The sequence below is a fragment of the Oncorhynchus mykiss genome, chromosome 1, assembly GCF_013265735.2.
Source record: "Oncorhynchus mykiss isolate Arlee chromosome 1, USDA_OmykA_1.1, whole genome shotgun sequence".
Taxonomy (NCBI): Eukaryota; Metazoa; Chordata; class Actinopteri; order Salmoniformes; family Salmonidae; genus Oncorhynchus; species Oncorhynchus mykiss.
The window spans coordinates 11919112-11939795 of NC_048565.1; the positions used below are offsets into that span (position 1 = coordinate 11919112).

Consider the following 20684-nt stretch of genomic DNA (forward strand, 5'->3'; position numbering starts at 1 on the left):
GGACAGAGGAACTTGAGAGGAACTAGAGCCCATTTGTGCTGTTCTGTGATGGGAGCAGTACACAGCGTTGTACGAGATCTTCTGTTTCTTGGCAATTTCTCGCATGGAATAGCCTTCACTTCTGAGACCAAGAATAGCCTGACAAGTTTCAGAAAAAGTCTTTGTTTCTGGCCATTTTGAGCCTGTATTTGAACCCACACATGCTGATGCTCCAGATTCACAACTAGTCTAAAGAAGGCCAGTTTTATTGCTTTTTTAATTAGCACAACAGTTTTCAGCTTTGCTAACATAATTGCAAAAGGGTTTTCTAATGATCAACTAGCCTTTTAAAATTATAAACATGGATTAGCTAACAAAACGTGCCACTGGAAAACAGGAGTGATGGTTGCTGGTAATGGGCCTCTGTACGCCTATGTAGATATTCCACAAAAAAATCAGCCGTTTCCAGCTTCAATAGTCATTTACAACATTAACAATGTCTACACTGTGTTTCTGATCAATTTGATGTTATTTTAATGGACAAAAGATGCGCTTTTCTTTCAAAAACAAGGACATTTCTAGGTGACCCCACACTTTTAAACGGTAGTGTATATATTCCCTTTCGTATATAGAGCACTACTTTTGCCAGGGCTCATAGGGCTCTGGTCTGAAGTAGTGCACTATGTAGGTAATAGGGTGCCATTTGGGACACATTTATATCAGCCTAGTGTGGGGGTTTATTATTAATGAGAGATACAGATTGTCTCCATGGCGCACACCAAAATGTGGAATAGTAAAATCGTAAATCTCATCCCTTTGCCAAAACATGCTTTCGGCCCCCGAGCTCAGAGGAGTTGCCGACTTTTGAAAGTTATCCAAACAATTATTTATTTATTTTTGACTGGAGAGTAATATGATGCCTTGCCGATTTGTTGTTGTTGCTCATTATATCTAGTGTCAGATAATACCTGTATTGAAGGGTATTGGCTAGACACATTATGGTTCACCACAGTGCCAAACACATGTTTACATTGACAGAGGTGCCTACAGAGTTATTGGTAATCTACTGAGAAAGTTAACTGTTGTGCAAAGATGACCTAATTGCTGGCTTACTAAACCGATGTTCACGTAGTGGTGGGCCATATAATTTTCACTGTTTAAAAGCATTGAGTGCCCTCTACTGGGGTGGCAGGGTAGCCTAGTGGTTAGAGCGTTGGACTAGTAACCGGAAGGTTGCAAGTTCAAATCCCCGAGCTGACAAGGTACAAATCTGTCGTTCTGCCCCTGAACAGGCAGTTAACCCACTGTTCCTAGGCCGTCATTGAAAATAAGAATTTGTTCTTAACTGACTTGCCTAGTTAAAGGTTAAAAAAATAAAATAACAGCATTCAGCAACAGTTGGGTTAGCTGGCAGGTCGAGGACTGTAATTACAAAGGCTGCAATTGTATTCATGAGTTAACTAATCATCCATTGAGTAAGAATTTGATGGATCACTTGCATGTTCCCCAATGGTTTAATGAGTTGCTGAGTTGAGTTGGTGTATCATGGGACAGTTAATATCACAATCCATATGGCTCATATTGTGGTATACAAATAGTTATTCCCCATCCAAAATATTGATTCATACTGTATGCTGATCTTGTTGTTGAAAGGAAAAAAGCCGGGTTCCCCAACAGGCGGGTGATTTGACAGCTCTTTGGTCTTGGAGTTTGGCGTGTGACTGTTTGAGGTTGTGGACAGGTGTCTTTTATACTGATAAGAAGTTCAAACAGGTGCCATTAATACAGGTAACGAGTGGAGGAAGAAGAAGTTACAGGTCTGTGAGAGCCATCCACCATTATTTGCAAATAAATAAATAAATCCTAAAATGTGATTTTCTGGATTTTTTTTCTCATTTTGTCTGTCATAGTTAAATTGTACCTATGATGAAAATTACAGGCCTCTCATCTTTTTAAGTGGGAGAACTTGCCCAATTGGTGGCTGACTAAATACTTTTTTGCCCCACTGTATATGTGATCGTATACAAATGTAAGCAAGGTTTGAAAGGATTATGTTTTAGTCTGTTTGGGCCTCTTGCGGTCAATTTGCAATCTACAAATGATTTGTAATTATGGTCCGGCCCCCTGATCATCACTTCAAAATCAGCTCACGGCTGTATCTAGTTGATGATCCCTGGAATAAAGTATTGCTGATATACAGGTAACTGCACAAAATAAAGGAAACACCAACATAAAGTGTCTTTATAGGGCGTTGGACCACCACGAGCCACCAGAACAGCTTCAAGTGTCTGGAAGTCTTCTATGAGAAACTCCATCATTTGGTGTTTTGTTGATGGTGGTGGAAAACACTGTCTCCGACACCGCTCCGACACCACTCCAGAATCTCCCATAAGTGTTCAATTGGTCTTAGTTGTGGTGACTGATACTTTTTTTTGTATTGCTATCCTTGTAGGGACCAAGGAATTGATTTCCATCCAAAATCCTATTTTCCCTAACCCTAACCCTGACCTTAACCCCTTAATCCTAACCCCAATTGTAACCCTAAACCTAACCTCTAAGCCTAAAATAGCATTTTTCCTAAAATGTCTCCCAATTTTCCTTGTTTTACTATCCTTATGAGGACTTATGGTACCCACAAGGGTAGAAACACACACACACACACACAAGCCTTTAAACCTCCTATGCTCTTTTGAGACCCCTCTTTCAAAGTCACTGAGATATCTTCTTCTAGCCATGGTAACCAACATAATGGGCAACTGGTTATTGACCCTAAGCATGATGGGATGTTAATTAACTCAGGAATCACACCTGTGCAAGCACCTGCTTTCAATATATTTTCTTGTTTTATTTAGGCATTTACCTGTATATGCCATAGGGGCAAGTAAAGAAGCTCTGCAGAAAGTACTAGAAAGAGTATTGGGACCAGTAGAGGGAGACAGTGTACAGTGATTGAACATTTTCAGAGCTTGTTACTCGAGAAGATCTGAGGTACCGTGGCGCTGTTCCACTCTAGCCATTCTTCGATCTCAGAACATGTTCGGTTAAAGGAAAACAGGGAATGAAAAGAGTCTCATTTAACATTGTGTTGCCAAACTTGTGTATTTATAGGAAAATATATACTAGAAGGTAGACCTGTAGCGTAGCCTTATCCAACAGTACTAGAAAACGCTGAAACTGAACAGTAGTTACTGTATCCCGTGTGTTACTAGTACATATTCTAGATATACATGTTGACACTAAACAGTAGACTACATCCAGTTAGGATTTATATATTTTTGTTGTGAAGTAGCCTATAGATTTAGGCTGATTGTTGCTATGATAAAATAGTTATTTCATGTAGTGCCATCCGGCAATTCATAAAGCTTAGTCTAGTACCTTTACAATTGTGTCAAATGACTGCTAATATCGTAAGAACTCAGTGAGATGTCACCATTGATTTAATCGCAGTCGCAATCGGAGTTAGTAGGGCGAGAGTGGGGGGGTCATTACAGAAAATGTTTCCTTGACTGAAGTAGTCCCATTTACGCCCCGCCATTACCGTCCGGAACATCTGCCAAAAGACTCATTGAATGGGAAGCAAACCTTTTTCAACGTTTAGCCTACCACGTGACTATCACATCTTCTATCTGGACTCCGCAAGCTGTCCTGGTAATTTTATCACAAAACCGAGGAGCTTGTGCAAACTGGTGCGCGTGGAAAAAGATAACTAACGCCGAAGATGGATGTTGTGCATTTTTCCATTGGTAGTATCTTGTCGATTGCTCTTCAAGCGCTGTTGTTGTCTTCTTCATATGGTTCGTTGGAGCCCTACGACCTTTTATACAACAATGCCGTCGAAGCATTTTACAGAAAAGACTATAAAGATGTGGTGCGACACATGGAGGGTGCGCTCAGAAGCTACGCAGAAGTCCGCCAGACTAAAGTCCGATGTCGGCTGAGATGCCAGAACCAGCACCCGTTTGATTCCGCCTCCATGGACCTGCAGTTCTTTGACGTGGTTCTCCGAAGATCCTATTGTCAGAACGAGTGCATTGAGGAAAAAGTTGGAACACAGTCCATGCACAAAATCAGCGAGGATGTCATCCAGGATTTCCACAGACGAATCCCGTACAACTATCTTCAGTTGGCTTATCAGAAGGTAAAATATTTTTTAGTAAATCTCACCAACAACTTTTGATGTAGTTATTTATTATATTAGTCATCTTTATTAGGCTACAGTGCATCATTCGGTGTCCTACACAGGCCACTGCAATAAGCTCTTGCGCAGCTGTATTCTCACCCAGCTGTTGCTGCTGCTGAGCAACGTGACGCCGTCTCTACCCGGTGAGCTGTTGCGGGAGAAAAGACACACTGTTACGCTCAACTATATCTGATATAGCCTACTGTATCAGTTTTGTTGCAAATCATTTAGGGGACTTGAGTGAAACTTTGTCTTTCCCCATTCCTACTGTCTCCAATTACTAGCGTAAATATAACACAACGGGCTATAGTAGCACAGGTCCGACACTGAGAGGGTAATTTCCGTCAGTTATATGAAGCATCTTCACAAAACGTACTATTTCTCTAAAGCTAGCACGACTTTCTCACACACGCATGCACATCCATAGTAGGCCTACACACACCTCAGGTTATGGAATTGTGACAGCACCTCCCCCACTAGGTCTCTCCCTGCATTCATTCATAACGTTTTCCAGACAATACCTCTGCCATTGAATCGAAACAGGTACACACATCGGTGAACTTGTTCTCCATCAGAGAATTTCACGGTTCCTTTTTTTTATGGCCTGATGGTGTGCCGGTGTCATGCCAACAGCTGGCAGCAGCCACAGAAGTGTGTGTATGTGTTTGCTTTGGCTGCCAGTTACTCCTCGACAACCAACCAGCCCATTACACAGACACTACTACACTGGTATCTGATTACTTATTTTTGTATTTATTTAACTAGGCAAGTTGGTTAAGAACAAATTCTTATTTACAATGACACCTACCCTGGCCAAACCCCAACGACCCTGGGCCAATTGTTTGCTGCCCTATGGGACTCCCAATCACGGCCTGATGTGATACAGCCTGGATTACATGGTGGTGCCCCTCAAATCCAGATTTGACATTGGACTGTCTAAAAACACAAACATGTATATGCCTGCCTAACAACATTTCAAAAATAGTGAATTATTCCCATCTCTAAAGCGCCAACAACATCACATCTATTTGATCAAGATCTATATGAACTGTGAAGAAATCTCAAGTGCCCCGTTCACCGCTCACCTCCCCTCTTTAACACTAGAACCGCTAAAGCAGTCATTTTCACTGGTCATGATTTTATAGTTGTTATTACTCTGCCATTTAAAAAGTCAAGCCCCCTTACTTCATTGACTTGTCCTATATACAGTGCCTTGCGAAAGTATTCGGCCCCCTTGAACTTTGCGACCTTTTGCCATATTTCAGGCTTCAAACATAAAGATATAAAACTGTATTTTTTTGTGAAGAATCAACAACAAGTGGGACACAATCATGAAGTGGAACGACATTTATTGGATATTTCAAACTTTTTTAACAAATCAAAAACTGAAAAATTGGGCGTGCAAAATTATTCAGCCCCCTTAAGTTAATACTTTGTAGCGCCACCTTTTGCTGCGATTACAGCTGTAAGTCGCTTGGGGTATGTCTCTATCAGTTTTGCACATCGAGAGACTGACATTTTTTCCCATTCCTCCTTGCAAAACAGCTCGAGCTCAGTGAGGTTGGATGGAGAGCATTTGTGAACAGCAGTTTTCAGTTCTTTCCACAGATTCTCGATTGGATTCAGGTCTGGACTTTGACTTGGCCATTCTAACACCTGGATATGTTTATTTTTGAACCATTCCATTGTAGATTTTGCATCATGTTTTGGATCATTGTCTTGTTGGAAGACAAATCTCCGTCTCAGTCTCAGGTCTTTTGCAGACTCCATCAGGTTTTCTTCCAGAATGGTCCTGTATTTGGCTCCATTCATCTTCCCATCAATTTTAACCATCTTCCCTGTCCCTGCTGAAGAAAAGCAGGCCCAAACCATGATGCTGCCACCACCATGTTTGACAGTGGGTATGGTGTGTTCAGGGTGATGAGCTGTGTTGCTTTTACGCCAAACATAACGTTTTGCATTGTTGCCAAAAAGTTCAATTTTGGTTTCATCTGACCAGAGCACCTTCTTCCACATGTTTGGTGTGTCTCCCAGGTGGCTTGTGGCAAACTTTAAACAACACTTTTTATGGATATCTTTAAGAAATGGCTTTCTTCTTGCCACTCTTCCATAAAGGCCAGATTTGTGCAATATACAACTGATTGTTGTCGTATGGACAGAGTCTCCCACCTCAGCTGTAGATCTCTGCAGTTCATCCAGAGTGATCATGGGCCTCTTGGCTGCATCTCTGATCAGTCTTCTCCTTGTATGAGCTGAAAGTTTAGAGGGACGGCCAGGTCTTGGTAGATTTGCAGTGGTCTGATACTCCTTCCATTTCAATATTATCGCTTGCACAGTGCTCCTTGGGATGTTTAAAGCTTGGGAAATCTTTTTGTATCCAAATCCGGCTTTAAACTTCTTCACAAGAGTATCTCGGACCTGCCTGGTGTGTTCCTTGTTCTTCATGATGCTCTCTGCGCTTTTAACGGACCTCTGAGACTATCACAGTGCAGGTGCATTTATACGGAGACTTGATTACCCACAGGTGGATTGTATTTATCACCATTAGTCATTTAGGTCAACATTGGATCATTCAGAGATCCTCACTGAACTTCTGGAGAGAGTTTGCTGCACTGAAAGTAAAGGGGCTGAATAATTTTGCACGCCCAATTTTTCAGTTTTTGATTTGTTAAAAAAGTTTGAAATATCCAATAAATGTCGTTCCGCTTCATGATTGTGTCCCACTTGTTGTTGATTCTTCACAAAAAAATACAGTTTTATATCTTTATGTTTGAAGCCTGAAATGTGGCAAAAGGTCGCAAAGTTCAAGGGGGCCGAATACTTTCGCAAGGCACTGTAAGTCTACATAACACACTGTGCTTGTTAGAATCTTAATATCACAAACAGAACTGGAGTGGCGTTATAACCAGTTTTATGAGGGCATGTCACTTTTTAAAATGTTTTTCCACCGTTGGTCCTCCTTCTGACAGTAGGGCCTGCTCCTCCTTCTGACAGTAGGGCCTGCTCCTCCTTCTGACAGTAGGGCCTGCTCCTCCTTCTGACAGTAGGGCCTGCTCCTCCTTCTGACAGTAGGGCCTGCTCCTCCTTCTGACAGTAGGGCCTGCTCCTTCTTCTGACAGTAGGGCCTGCTCCTCCTTCTGACAGTAGGGCCTGCTCCTCCTTCTGACAGTAGGGCCTGCTCCTCCTTCTGACAGTAGGGCCTGCTCCTCCTTCTGACAGTAGGGCCTGCTCCTCCTTCTGACAGTAGGGCCTGCTCCTTCTTCTGACAGTAGGGCCTGCTCCTTCTTCTGACAGTAGGGCCTGCTCCTTCTTCTGACAGTAGGGCCTGCTCCTTCTTCTGACAGTAGGGCCTGCTCCTTCTTCTGACAGTAGGGCCTGCTCCTTCTTCTGACAGTAGGGCCTGCTCCTCCTTCTGACAGTAGGGCCTGCTCCTCCTTCTGACAGTAGGGCCTGCTCCTCCTTCTGACAGTAGGGCCTGCTCCTCCTTCTGACAGTAGGGCCTGCTCCTCCTTCTGACAGTAGGGCCTGCTCCTCCTTCTGACAGTAGGGCCTGCTCCTCCTTCTGACAGTAGGGCCTGCTCCTCCTTCTGACAGTAGGGCCTGCTCCTCCTTCTGACAGTAGGGCCTGCTCCTCCTTCTGACAGTAGGGCCTGCTCCTCCTTCTGACAGTAGGGCCTGCTCCTCCTTCTGACAGTAGGGCCTGCTCCTCCTTCTGACAGTAGGGCCTGCTCCTCCTTCCGACAGTAGGGCCTGCTCCTCCTTCCGACAGTAGGGCCTGCTCCTCCTTCCGACAGTAGGGCCTGCTCCTCCTTCCGACAGTAGGGCCTGCTCCTCCTTCCGACAGTAGGGCCTGCTCCTCCTTCCGACAGTAGGGCCTGCTCCTCCTTCCGACAGTAGGGCCTGCTCCTTCTTCCGACAGTAGGGCCTGCTCCTTCTTCTGACAGTAGGGCCTGCTCCTTCTTCTGACTGTTAAAAGTGCATCTGATAATCACCCTGATAATTGCCTCAACTGAACCTAAAGTATTCCCGAAACAAATTTCACACATATAACAGCAGATTAAATACATTAAAAAAAGTATGATGGGGTAGAATGGGCGAGTTAATGAAGCGAACAATGAATAATTGTGCAATCCCCAATTGTGAATGAAGAAAAGGTCTGGCCATTTATTATATTGATCCATTCTAATCTTAAAGGGGTATGTACCCGATATCAGTCCACCTAATAAAAGCAGTAGTTTACTCTGACCTACTGGGAGAAGGCTACACAGTGACAGCGTGCGTGATTATACATGCTGAACAGCTTTCAATATCTGGGAAAATATCCACATTGGGCAGCGGGTGAGCAAGTGTCTGAGAATGTGGTGGTGAGGCTTGTTGAACTTTAATGTCACCATGGACAATTTCTTCACTTCACTGTCAATGGCGAACAAGTTGCTTGCAAAGAAAACAAGTCTGGCCGGCCCCATGAACAAATACAGGAGCTCCCTCCCTCTGCACCAAATAAGGCACCTGCACAGCCATGGTACAGCACAACAGTGCTGAAGAATGACAAGATGACAGGAACACGATAAAGAGAAAACCGGAGACGATTACGCACAACAAACCAAACAAAAGTATGTCAAGTGTCAAGTAAGTGAAAGTTACCAAAATTGTGTCAACTGTTAGGAAAAGGGATAACAGCTCAATTAAATTCAGCTGTTAGAACGTGACAGTCAGAATGACTGCTCATTAGCTTGAAGGGGGGGTGGGGAGTGGTCCGTCAAGACCCAGCGGTTCTAGTGTTAAGATCTACACTGAGTGTACAAAACTTTAGGAACACCTTCCTAATATTGAGTTTCACCCCCTTTGCCCTCAGAAGAGCCTCAATTCATCAGGGCATGGACTTTACAAACTGTCAAAAGTGTTCCACAGGGATGCTGGTCCATGTTGACTCCAATGCTTCCCACAGTTGTGTTAAGTTAGCTGTATGTCCTTTGGGTGGTGGACCATTTTTGATACACAGGAAACTGTTGAGCGTGAAAAACCCAGCAGTGTTGCCGTTCTTGACACTCAGTTCCTGGCACCTACTACCATACCCAGTTAGGCATTTAACTCTTCTGTCTTGCCCATTGACCCTCTGAATGGCACACATACACAATCCACATCTCAATTGTCTCAAGACAATTGTCTCAAGGCTTAAAAATCATTCTTTACCCTGTCTCCTCCCCTTCATCTACACTGATTTGAAGTGGATTTAACAAGTGATATCAACAAGGGATCATAGCATTCATGTGGTCAGTCTGTCATGGAAAGAGCAGGTGTTTCATGGAAAGAGCAATGTTTTATCTACTCAGTGTATTATAGTAATAATCATCATCATCATAATAGGGGGCATGTTTAGGTCATGTACTGTATGGCGTTGTCCCAGCCCTATAAATCTGTGCTCAAAGGGAAATGTATTATGATATTTTCAAGCAGAATAATAGGCTCAAGGGCCTCCCGGGTGGCGCAGTGGTTAAAGGGCACTGTACTGCAGCGCCAGCTGTGCCACCAGAGACTCTGGGTTCGCGCCCAGGCTCTGTCGTAACCGGCCGCGACCAGGAGGTCCGTGGGGCGACGCACAATTGGCCTAGCGTCGTCCGGGTTAGGGAAGGGTTGGCCAGTAGGGATATCCTTGTATCATTGCGCACCAGTGACTCCTGTGGCGGGCCGGGCACAGTGCGCGCTAACCAAGGTTGCCAGGTGCACGGTGTTTCCTCTGACACATTGGTGCGGCTGGCTTCCGGGTTGGATGCGCGCTGTGTTAAGAAGCAGTGCGGCTTGGTTGGGTTGTGTATCGGAGGACGCATGACTTTTAACCTTTGTCTCTCCCGAGCCCGTACGGGAGTTGTAGCGATGAGACAAGATAGTAGCTACTACAACAATTGGACACCACGAAATTGGGGATAAAACGGGGTAAAATTAAACATTTAAAATGGCTGTTTTCTCGATAGCCTCCTCCACATGTCTCTGCATGTCTCCCAGCGTGTTGATGTCTTTATGAACTGGCTAAAATGTGACATATCAAGGCCTTGAGGTACAAAGGTAGATCTGAGGCATTCCTATTGGCTGGCCTAATACGACTTTATCGATAAGAGCAGGCTCTGTGAGTGTGTGTCGAGCTGGCTCCGTGTTCGCGGTGTTGTCGAGCCGGAGGCACGTTCGCGGTGTTGTCGAGCCGGGGGCGTGTTCGCGGTGTTGTCGAGCTGGGGGCGCGTTCGCGGTGTTGTCGAGCCGGGGGCGTGTTCGCGGTGTTGTCGAGCTAGGGGCGTGTTCGCGGTGTTGTCGAGCTGGGGGCGCGTTCGCGTCCGTGGTGTTGTCGAGCCAGGGGCGTGTGGGTGTTGTTGAGCCGGGGGCGTGCGCGTTCTCGAGCGGGGGCGTGCGCGTTGTCGAGCCGGGGTCGTGCGCGTTGTCGAGTCAGGGGCACGTGCACGCGGGTGTTTGTGAAAATAGACAACATTCCTCCACTATTTAACATTCCAGCCTCGCACACTCACCACTGGACCGGCTCTCTGGCATAATGGCCCCTTTCGGGCCTGGCAGCAGAAGGGCCCACAGACACCAACACAGACACGCCAACTGTTCTACTCTAGTCTGACTGGTGCGTGTCCCAATTCTCCAACCATTTAGCCAGGTAAATATTGTGTTTTCCAGTTGTTTGCTTTACTAAAAGGAGAGACATGCCAGGCTTGTGCAGGAGGTAAAGGGAGACTCTTGTTCTGCCCTAGGTAGCCCCCAGTAGTAGCTGGTGGTTGGCCAGAGCTGGCTCCACATCCTAAAGCCACAGCAGGATCAAAAGCCCTCAGCGGGCCCTGGACTCCCAGGACCTAGTCTCATCGGCTCCTAGGCTATGTTGCTTATCTCCAACATCCTGGGGAGGGTGACCGGTAGGCCACTGAGGGATGTGTGAACTGTTGTGAACCAAAGATTCTAACCACATTCTGTCCATATAGGCCCTGTAGGTGCTGTTTTGGGGGGGGGGGATGTCTCTCTTTAGTGACTTGTTTCCCATGCCCATGTTTTGAAGTTTTGTTTGTGGCTAGGAAAGTTATTGCGTTATTGTTCACCATTTATTGCCAATTAACCGCAACACATTTATAGAGACAAAGGAACGAAGGAAATTTAATCACTTAAACATCTGTATTTATTTGGGATTTGGCTAGGGTCAGAGGTTATTTACAGCTCTAAATAGGGCCAGATGGCCCAACTGTTTGATTTATAATTAATTCATGAAGTTATATGACACATGAGGACAGTCTGCCTTTGCAAATTCCATCTGGCCCACCATATGACACATTGGACTGCACGTTGCTATGTATCTCATTGTGGATAAACTGATTTCCTATTGTCACTTTGTTTGGGAACCCCCCCCCCCTAGGTCACCATACTGTCTGGATCCTGCTGTTCTTGAAGCCACAGTGTTCCACAGTGTTTACTTTGTGTCTTTTATTGTTGCATTGTCGAGAAGGAACCTGCCAGTAAGCATTTTGTTTGACGGTGTATCCCGTACATATGTGTAATAAAACATGAAACCTCTCTCTCCGGAGTGCCACGTTTTTCACCAGTTTTCGCTCAAGGCTCTACACACATGAGCAATTCAGGTACTTGTTTCTCCACTGTGAATGATGGTTTGATATCCACTCAGCAGGCTACCTGTTGTTGATCAGCTCCAACCCTCTCCTACATGGATCTCTGAGATGAAAACGTGGGCAGGACTTATGTGGACCTGGGGGGGGGGGGGGGGGGGGGGGGGGGTGACCTTAACCAATTACTAGGACTCATTTTCCACTACGCAACAGTGTAGTGATCATCGTGGCATCTGCCTCCTTGAATGCGTTGTCGTCACACTGATCCAATTAGCCAACCAGCCAAGAAGAGAAGGAAAGGGAGTAGAACCCCAGTTAGGGGGATCCCCACACCGAATGGATCCCCAGCTAGGAGGGATCCCCACACCGAATGGATCCCCAGCTAGGAGGGATCCCCACATCGAATGGAAGCCCAGCTAGGAGGGATCCCCACATCGAATGGAAGCCCAGCTAGGAGGGATCCCCACATCGAATGGAAGCCCAGCTAGGAGGGATCCCCACATCGAATGGAAGCCCAGCTAGGAGGGATCCCCACATCGAATGGAAGCCCAGCTAGGAGGGATCCCCACATCGAATGGAAGCCCAGCTAGGAGGGATCCCCACACCGAATGGAAGCCCAGCTAGGAGGGATCCCCACATCGAATGGAAGCCCAGCTAGGAGGGATCCCCACATCGAATGGAAGCCCAGCTAGGAGGGATCCCCACATCGAATGGAAGCCCAGCTAGGAGGGATCCCCACATCGAATGGAAGCCCAGCTAGGAGGGATCCCCACATCGAATGGAAGCCCAGCTAGGAGGGATCCCCACATCGAATGGAAGCCCAGCTAGGAGGGATCCCCACATCGAATGGAAGCCCAGCTAGGAGGGATCCCCACATCGAATGGAAGCCCAGCTAGGAGGGATCCCCACATCGAATGGAAGCCCAGCTAGGAGGGATCCCCACATCGAATGGAAGCCCAGCTAGGAGGGATCCCCACATCGAATGGAAGCCCAGCTAGGAGGGATCCCCACATCGAATGGAAGCCCAGCTAGGAGGGATCCCCACATCGAATGGAAGCCCAGCTAGGAAGGTTGGAGTTGGAAACTGGGGTTTTTCGAGTGGAAAAATATCTCCCCCACATTTCTATTACACAATGTTCTGGAGCAGTATCTGGCATGGGGAGAGCAGATCCTGGTGTTGTCCTCTGTTGCTGATAATTGAAGAGGACTTAAGAGCTGAGAAGGAGGAAGGGGTCGAGGGACTGAATATTATTTACATCAAACAGAAATCCATCCTATAATGGCGGTGTCATGGTGACCCCAGGATAGAGAGAATTTATCTCTGGAACCTGTTGATAAGGGATATTACTCACTGATGAAGGATAGGAGCTTAGACAGGGAAGATGCATGGTGAAAGAGCCAGAGCACAACCTTCGTCTCCACATTCCTGTGTTGAGAGTCAGCTCTAGCCCACAGGTTAAGGACCCGGAGCAATGCAGGGTTTTTCCTATATGCATTTATTAGCGGTGGCCCACCGCACTTTTAAATGGATAATCGTTGGATCGATGACTGGAAGTCTACGGGAACAGCTAGCATGTCATTGCTAGCTTTCCTCGCTAGTAGCAGTGCACATTAATTTCTGCATGTGTGTCACTCCTGAATCCACCGCTGATTGGTTGACTCTGAAGCGTGCCTTTACTAACTTACTGCACTGTGCCCACGGTGATGATGGGTGGCACTGGGCACGGCCAAAGACTGTCTGCATGACTGCCTCTGAGCGGATACCAGCACAGCAGGAATGTGGGCGCACTCTCCCTATTGAACTGTTCTGTGTTACAGCATCACACTAATGCTCTCTACCTCATTTAACAATCAGAAGGCTGGGGGAAAGGAGGGAAGACGCTGGGAAGCACTGCCTAGAAGACTGCAGTGTTTGTGACGGGAGATGAGGCTGCAGAGAGAGAGAGAAGAGAGAAACCTGGCCAGGAAGTGACATTCTCAACTGTGTTGACATAATTGTAAAGCCTTAATCAATCCACAGAGACAAGTTGGTTGTCCATGCACTCATTTCTGCATCCAGGAGCAGGGGTAGTGTATACTGGGTAGTGTACACTAAAGGCAGGACAGGTGCTTCTGCTGTTTGTTTGATATTGGTTCCAGCTCCTTGCTTTAGATCAACCTGGGAATTGGGCATAATGACCCACAGTGCATTCCTAATCATGTGTAATGTATTGGAGGAGCACAACATCCCTCGTCATGGCAGGGAGCAGTAGCCTGTTCTAACCAGCCGGCGACCAAAGTGGAGGGTTTCTCTTACTTATTCTTGTTTTCATTAAAGAGGCGTTCATCAGTTTGTGTGGAGGGCTCCGGGTTTGGCATTGAAGTGAGAGTTTAGTGGTTCCTGTATTCTCCATTTTGTGTGTGTGTGTGTGTGTGTGTGTGTGTGTGTGTGTGTGTGTGTGTGTGTGTGTGTGTGTGTGTGTGTGTGTGTGTGTGTGTGTGTGTGTGTGTGTGTGTGTGTGTGTGTGTGTGTGTGTGTGTGTGTGTGTGTGTGTGTGTGTGTGTGTGTGTGTGTGTGTAAATATGTGATGTGATTTCTTGTGTGGCCTGTGAGGGGATGAACTTGAGTGTAACCTTGGGAAGGATCCTGTCTATGGAAAAAGGTGAAGTCTCTTGCCATGCTCAGCGTCTGTTAAACTTAACTAATGTGACTATATGATGTAGGTTTAGATCAGCTGTGGGACCTTCCCTCTTATCCGTTCTGAATGAAGTATCTGGGAAGTGAAACTTCGACAGCTTTGTGAGGGTAGACTGCTGTGAGGCCAGACAGCACATCCAGAGAGACCAAAGGGCCATTTGTCTATGGAACTGACCGTTTACTGTTAATCCAGTTACTGTTAATCCCACAGAACTACACTATGGGCTTTGAGGGAGAGGTGTAGAGGGAGCGCTGGAGAGGTGTAGAGGGAGCACTGTAGAGGGAGAGGTGTAGAGGGAGCGCTGTAGAGGGAGAGGTGTAGAGGGAGCACTGTAGAGGGAGAGGTGTAGAGGGAGCACTGTAGAGGGAGAGGTGTAGAGGGAGCACTGTAGAGGGAGAGGTGTAGAGGGAGCACTGTAGAGGGAGAGGTGTAGAGGGAGCACTGTAGAGGGAGCACTGTAGAGGGAGCACTGTAGAGGGAGCACTGTAGAGGGAGCACTGTAGAGGGAGAGGTGTAGAGGGAGCACTGTAGAGGGAGCGCTGTAGAGGGAGCGCTGTAGAGGGAGCGCTGTAGAGGGAGCGCTGTAGAGGGAGCGCTGTAGAGGGAGCGCTGTAGAGGGAAAGGTGTAGAGATGTAGAGGGAGCGCTGTAGAGGGAGCGCTGTAGAGGTGTAGAGGGAGCGCTGTAGAGGGAGAGGTGGAGAGGTGTAGAGGGAGCGCTGTAGAGGGAGAGGTGTAGAGGGAGCGCTGGAGAGGTGGAGAGGGAGAGGTGGAGAGGTGTAGAGGGAGCGCTGTAGAGGTGGCGCTGTAGAGGTGGCGCTGTAGAGGTGGCGCTGTAGAGGTGGCGCTGTAGAGGGAGCAGCGCTGTAGAGGGGGCGCTGTAGAGGGAGAGGTGTAGAGGGAGAGCGCTGGGTTAGGGTTGGGGAGGATTCAGATGACGAGGGGAAAGACTAACTGTGGTGGATTCTTCCTGGGTGTGTCTCACTGTCCAGTCTGTCACAGTGGGGAGAAATGAGAAGGGGGTTGTGTACACTGGGTAGTGTACACTAATGGCAGGACAGAGTTAGTCATCACCAGTTTGGGGTTTTGACTAAGATGACATTGACTGATATTGTGTTCTTATGTTCTTGATTTAAGAAAGAGTCCATTTTAGCATTGACTAAGCCCTTGTCTGAGAAGTTTCCACATGGAAAGGGACATTCTCACAGTTTGCTGAGGGATCTTACATCAGTCTATACTGTAGCTAATTCTGCCTGGCCATGTGCTATAAATTCAGCTAGGTTCTCATGTTGCTTCTCTCCCCTGTGCAGTATTTCCTGGAAGTTCTGGAGAGCTGATGTGTTTAGGGTGGGCGCTATCGAGGTCATGGGGGCAGGAAGTACACTCTATTTTTAAATATTTGGAGGAAAAGGACTTTGAAATTGTCCTCGTCTTTTTATTTTTTCAAATAAATCTAGATGTTATCTTCTGTGAAGCCTGGACCATTGCTTAATTGTACATCTGAGGAGATTAGTCTAGCTAGCTTGTACTCTGTGTGCTGCACATTCATGCGATGAATTGAACTCTTTTCTAGTGAATTGAGTTAAACTCAGGGAGGACGACTACCCCCTAACATTGAAGCCACGAAGTTCAAGGCATTGGTGGTACTGCAGGCATTGTTGGCAAAAAACAGGATCTTCCATTATAGTGAATTGCCATTTTCCAATCTTAGTGTTTAATAAAAAATAAACAATAAACAATCATGATACCAATAATTACTTCTGTTACACCAGTTGTATCTCCTATAACTGATTATTTTAAAATCACACACAGAAGTTATAAGGATCATTCAGTTGCTAATAAAACATTTTTAAAAGGGCTTATTGTAATAAGAACATTCTTATTTACAATGACGGCCTACCACGGCCGAACCCGGGCCCATTGTGCCCCACCCTATGGGACTCCCAATCACGGCCAGTTGTGATGCAGCCTGGATTCAAACCAGGGACTGCAGTGACACCTCTTACACTGAGATGCAGTGACACATTTTACACTGAGATGCAGTGACTTAGATTACTGCGTCACTCAATGGCAGCCTGCAGTACCCTGTAGGCCTTTAAGTTGAGATACTCAATGAGAGGGGGCAGCACTGAGTTAGCCTGCAACGTCACTTCCTGGAGTAGCTCACGCTACATGTTATGTCTACATAAATTTCCCACACAAGACACCATCTTAACAGACTTCCTTGGCTTGAAATGTGAGTCTTCACATAGGAATGAATTGTGTCACATGATTGATGGCTTTGTCCATTCATGTGTACAGTCATTGGTTAAATTTGACTGTTGTCCTCTGTAGAAACAAATAATTGAGTAGCTTTGATATGTGGCTGGGATAGTATAGCAGTGGCCTGGTCCTCATATGTCAGAGCAGACCCATATGTCTCTGATTACCCACTGGGATTCAATCAACACAACCACACTGCAGGAGCTGATCTGGGGCCTGTGTTGTGCACGCCATGTCCAATCAGACAGTGGGACAAATGTAGTAGCGATGTTGGATGACATCTACTTTCTGATGCATGAGTCCAATGTGGCAGCTATGTTAGTATTGTTTAAGGCCTTTTGAAATGGCAGGCTGGAGGCATGTTGCATGTCTCCTTCAATGTCTCATGTGATGAATAGGGTTGAACAATTCAGGTAACTTCCCTTTCCAGGAATCCTGTTTTAAAGATTCCGGATATCTTGCTAATATTCTAATGGGTATTTCTGGAAAACCTGGGGATTTTGGAAAAGTTACCAGAGTTTTACAACCCTAATGCTGAGAAGACTTAAACAGTTAATGCATCTTCAAGTTTCTATATGATGTGAAAAACATGTGAGTCAGAGGTGCAGTCGCTCTCACTCGTCAATCCCGAGGCTATGAGGTTGTTTCCTGTGAAATTCAATTAGAGGTGTTCATTGTTTACCCACGGTCTCTATGCTGTCATCAACTCTAGACCCGAGTTTCAGAGAGGCTGTATAACAAACACATGTGTTTATATGACTGTGTGTCTGTGTGGTGTGTGAGAGAGGGGGAAAGAGAGAGGGGGGATAGAGTACAAACTAAAGGCCAATCTGTTTTGAAAAGCTGGGCTGGACTCTTGATATGGAGCTCTTTATAACACACCATGAAAAGACAACCTTAATCTCCACGGCTCAGAATTTGTCCAGACGTCCATCCTTCTTGTCAGATCACTGCCAGACGTCCATCCTTCTTGTCAGATCACTGCCAGACGTCCATCCTTCTTGTCAGATCACTGCCAGACGTCCATCCTTCTTGTCAGATCACTGCCAGACGTCCATCCTTCTTGCCAGATCACTGCCAGACGTCCATCCTTCTTGCCAGATCACTGCCAGACGTCCATCCTTCTTGCCAGATCACTGCCAGACGTCCATCCTTCTTGCCAGATCACTGCCAGACGTCCATCCTTCTTGTCAGATCACTGCCAGACGTCCATCCTTCTTGTCAGATCACTGCCAGACGTCCATCCTTCTTGTCAGATCACTGCCAGACGTCCATCCTTCTTGTCAGATCACTGCCAGACGTCCATCCTTCTTGTCAGATCACTGCCAGACGTCCATCCTTCTTGTCAGATCACTGCCAGACGTCCATCCTTCTTGTCAGATCACTGCCAGACGTCCATCCTTCTTGTCAGATCACTGCCAGACGTTCATCCTTCTTGTCAGATCACTGCCAGACGTCCATCCTTCTTGTCAGACCACTGCCAGACGTCCATCCTTCTTGTCAGACCACTGCCAGACGTCCATCCTTCTTGTCAGACCACTGCCAGACGTCCATCCTTCTTGTCAGACCACTGCCAGACGTCCATCCTTCTTGCCAGACCACTGCCAGACGTCCATCCTTCTTGCCAGACCACTGCCAGACGTCCATCCTTCTTGTCAGACCACTGCCAGACGTCCATCCTTCTTGTCAGACCACTGCCAAATGTGCACCGATATTACAATATTTTCCTTGCCCAACAAAAACGATACCGATAACTGATATTTAACATTTTAGCGGCCTTATAATAATTCTAGTACAGTTAAATGAACTTCAGGATTGGTGGGTCCCCTGCGGGATGGTTGAGCTAATGCGTTTAGCATGAGGTTGTAAGTAACAATAACATTTCCCAGAACATAGACATTTCTGATATTGGCAGAAAGCTTAAATTCTTGTTAATCTAACTGCACTGTCCAATTTTCAGTAGCTATTACAGTGAAATAAAACCATGCTATTGCTTGTGGAGAGTGCACAGTTTTGAACATGAAAAGTTATTAATTAACAAATTAGGCACATTTGAGCAGTCTTGATACAACATTTTGAATAGAAATGCAATGGTTCATTGGATCAGACTAAAACTTTGCACATACACTGCTGCCATGTAGTGGCCAATATCTAAATTGCATCTGGGCTGGAATAATACATGATGGCCTTTCTCTTACATTTCAAATATGATGGTACAAAAACAATACAAAAAAATGTATTTTTTTCTTTGTATTATCTTTTTACCAGATCTAATGTGTTATATTCTCCTACATTCCTTTCACATTTCCACAAACTCCAAAGTGTTTCCTTTCAAATGGTATCAAGAATATGCATATCCTTGCTTCAGGTCCTGAACTACAGGCAGTTAGATTTGGGTATGTCATTTTAGGTGAAATTTAAAAACGGGGAATCCTTAAGACTTGCCTAGTTAAATAAAGGTTACACACCACACGGAACAAAAAGTGATTTTTTTTGCCATTTACGTATGTCCCCATTACCAGTAAAACATCATCAAAACCTATTTATTTCACTTACTTGCTGTGCTGTTTTGTTGTTTATTTGTTCAGTTGTTTCATTCTCAACCAGGATTTCTATGAAACGCCGTTTGGGTCTTTGACGTGTCAAATAAGCTTGTTGACCAATCAGAACCTGAATATGACTGCACATCACATAATAATTTAACACATTCATCATTTTTTTAACATAGTGTAATCAATGTGTAATAACTATCACTCGTATTTCATATGTCACAACGATTCATCGATACGTATGCTATGATGCTGGTAAAGTTGTCTCACACACCTACAGTGCTGGTCATAAAAACAGCTAGCTAGCTCATGGATGCAAATTATGTCCTTCCCCCAAAAACATAGCAAACAACATCTGTTTCAGTAGCTATATAGTTAGCTAGCTAATTATATAGCTAGGTGTCATCATCTAAAATAACCCTAATTTATAAGACCGGTCTTATTTGATTAATGGTGGTCGTACCCGTCTGTGAAGCTAGCCACAATAAGGATTAGCCACAATAGTGGACTTTGCGGTTAGCCTTCAAAATAAAAGTATGTCATTGACAGTGAAACAAATGAATTCAAATAGTAGAATTATGCCATAATTGAATAGATGATGCTAAACGAGGTTGGAATGTTATTTTTTAAAATGACAATTTGTTAATTTGACAATCTGTTGAAATCACACTGTATTCGACTTTAGAATTGCATTGGGGGCATACTCATTACACTGTACAGCCTTACCTGTGGATCAATGACATGGGGTATCAGTCTACTCAGTGACACCTAGAGAACATTCGCGTCTTAGCTCTTATTGCAGGACTCTGAAACAACTGAATTGAGCCACATTTATTGTAGCTAGCTAGCTGCCCCAGCAGTGGCGTCGATCAAATAATGCTTTATTACCAACGCGGTATTGTAAACACATTGTTCATGGCCGGTGTTTTCTTGTTTGCAGACTTTTTTTGTACAGCTTTGACAGTGCTACTGATAGTAGTGGTGGCACTTGGCTTGCACATGCAAATTCAGAACACTCTATGATATAAAATAGTTCCATAGTCTGTATGTCGTGATGCTGTTGCTGTAGTGCAACATCTGAAAAATAGAGCACTTGGTAGTGTGTACCGGTGCTCGACCAGTTGGCGACAGCCAACATCGCCCACAACAGGGAACGGTTTATTGTCAAGGGCAATGAATTCCATTATGTTGGGGTTAATGGATTTCGCCTTTGATTTGTCTCGCTGAAATGTTCTTACTCTTTCAAATGACTGCTCGACTTGTTGACTTCTCAATCAACACAGCAGACATTGTGGGCTAGGTTAGGAGTGCTGTGTTGCACGTGTAGTGCAAAATGACGTCCATATAGGTGTGCACGTCAGCTTTGACATTGATTTTTCACATCGGCGTTAAGCTAGACATCGGCCCGATACCGATGTGACAGTTTTAGCTAAT

General features: G+C 45.5%; 1 protein-coding gene across 1 annotated transcript in view; it reads left to right on the plus strand.

Moving 5' to 3' along the window:
* Positions 1-3464: 3464 nt before the first annotated feature.
* The window catches only part of LOC110534688 (prolyl 3-hydroxylase 2), a 102501-nt gene continuing 85281 nt past the window's right edge, over positions 3465-20684 (plus strand). Inside the window, exon 1 of the mRNA XM_021619656.2 lies at positions 3465-4117. Within this exon, the coding sequence (XP_021475331.1) occupies positions 3698-4117 (420 nt within the window). The 5' untranslated portion in view covers positions 3465-3697. The remainder of the gene's footprint in view (positions 4118-20684) is intronic.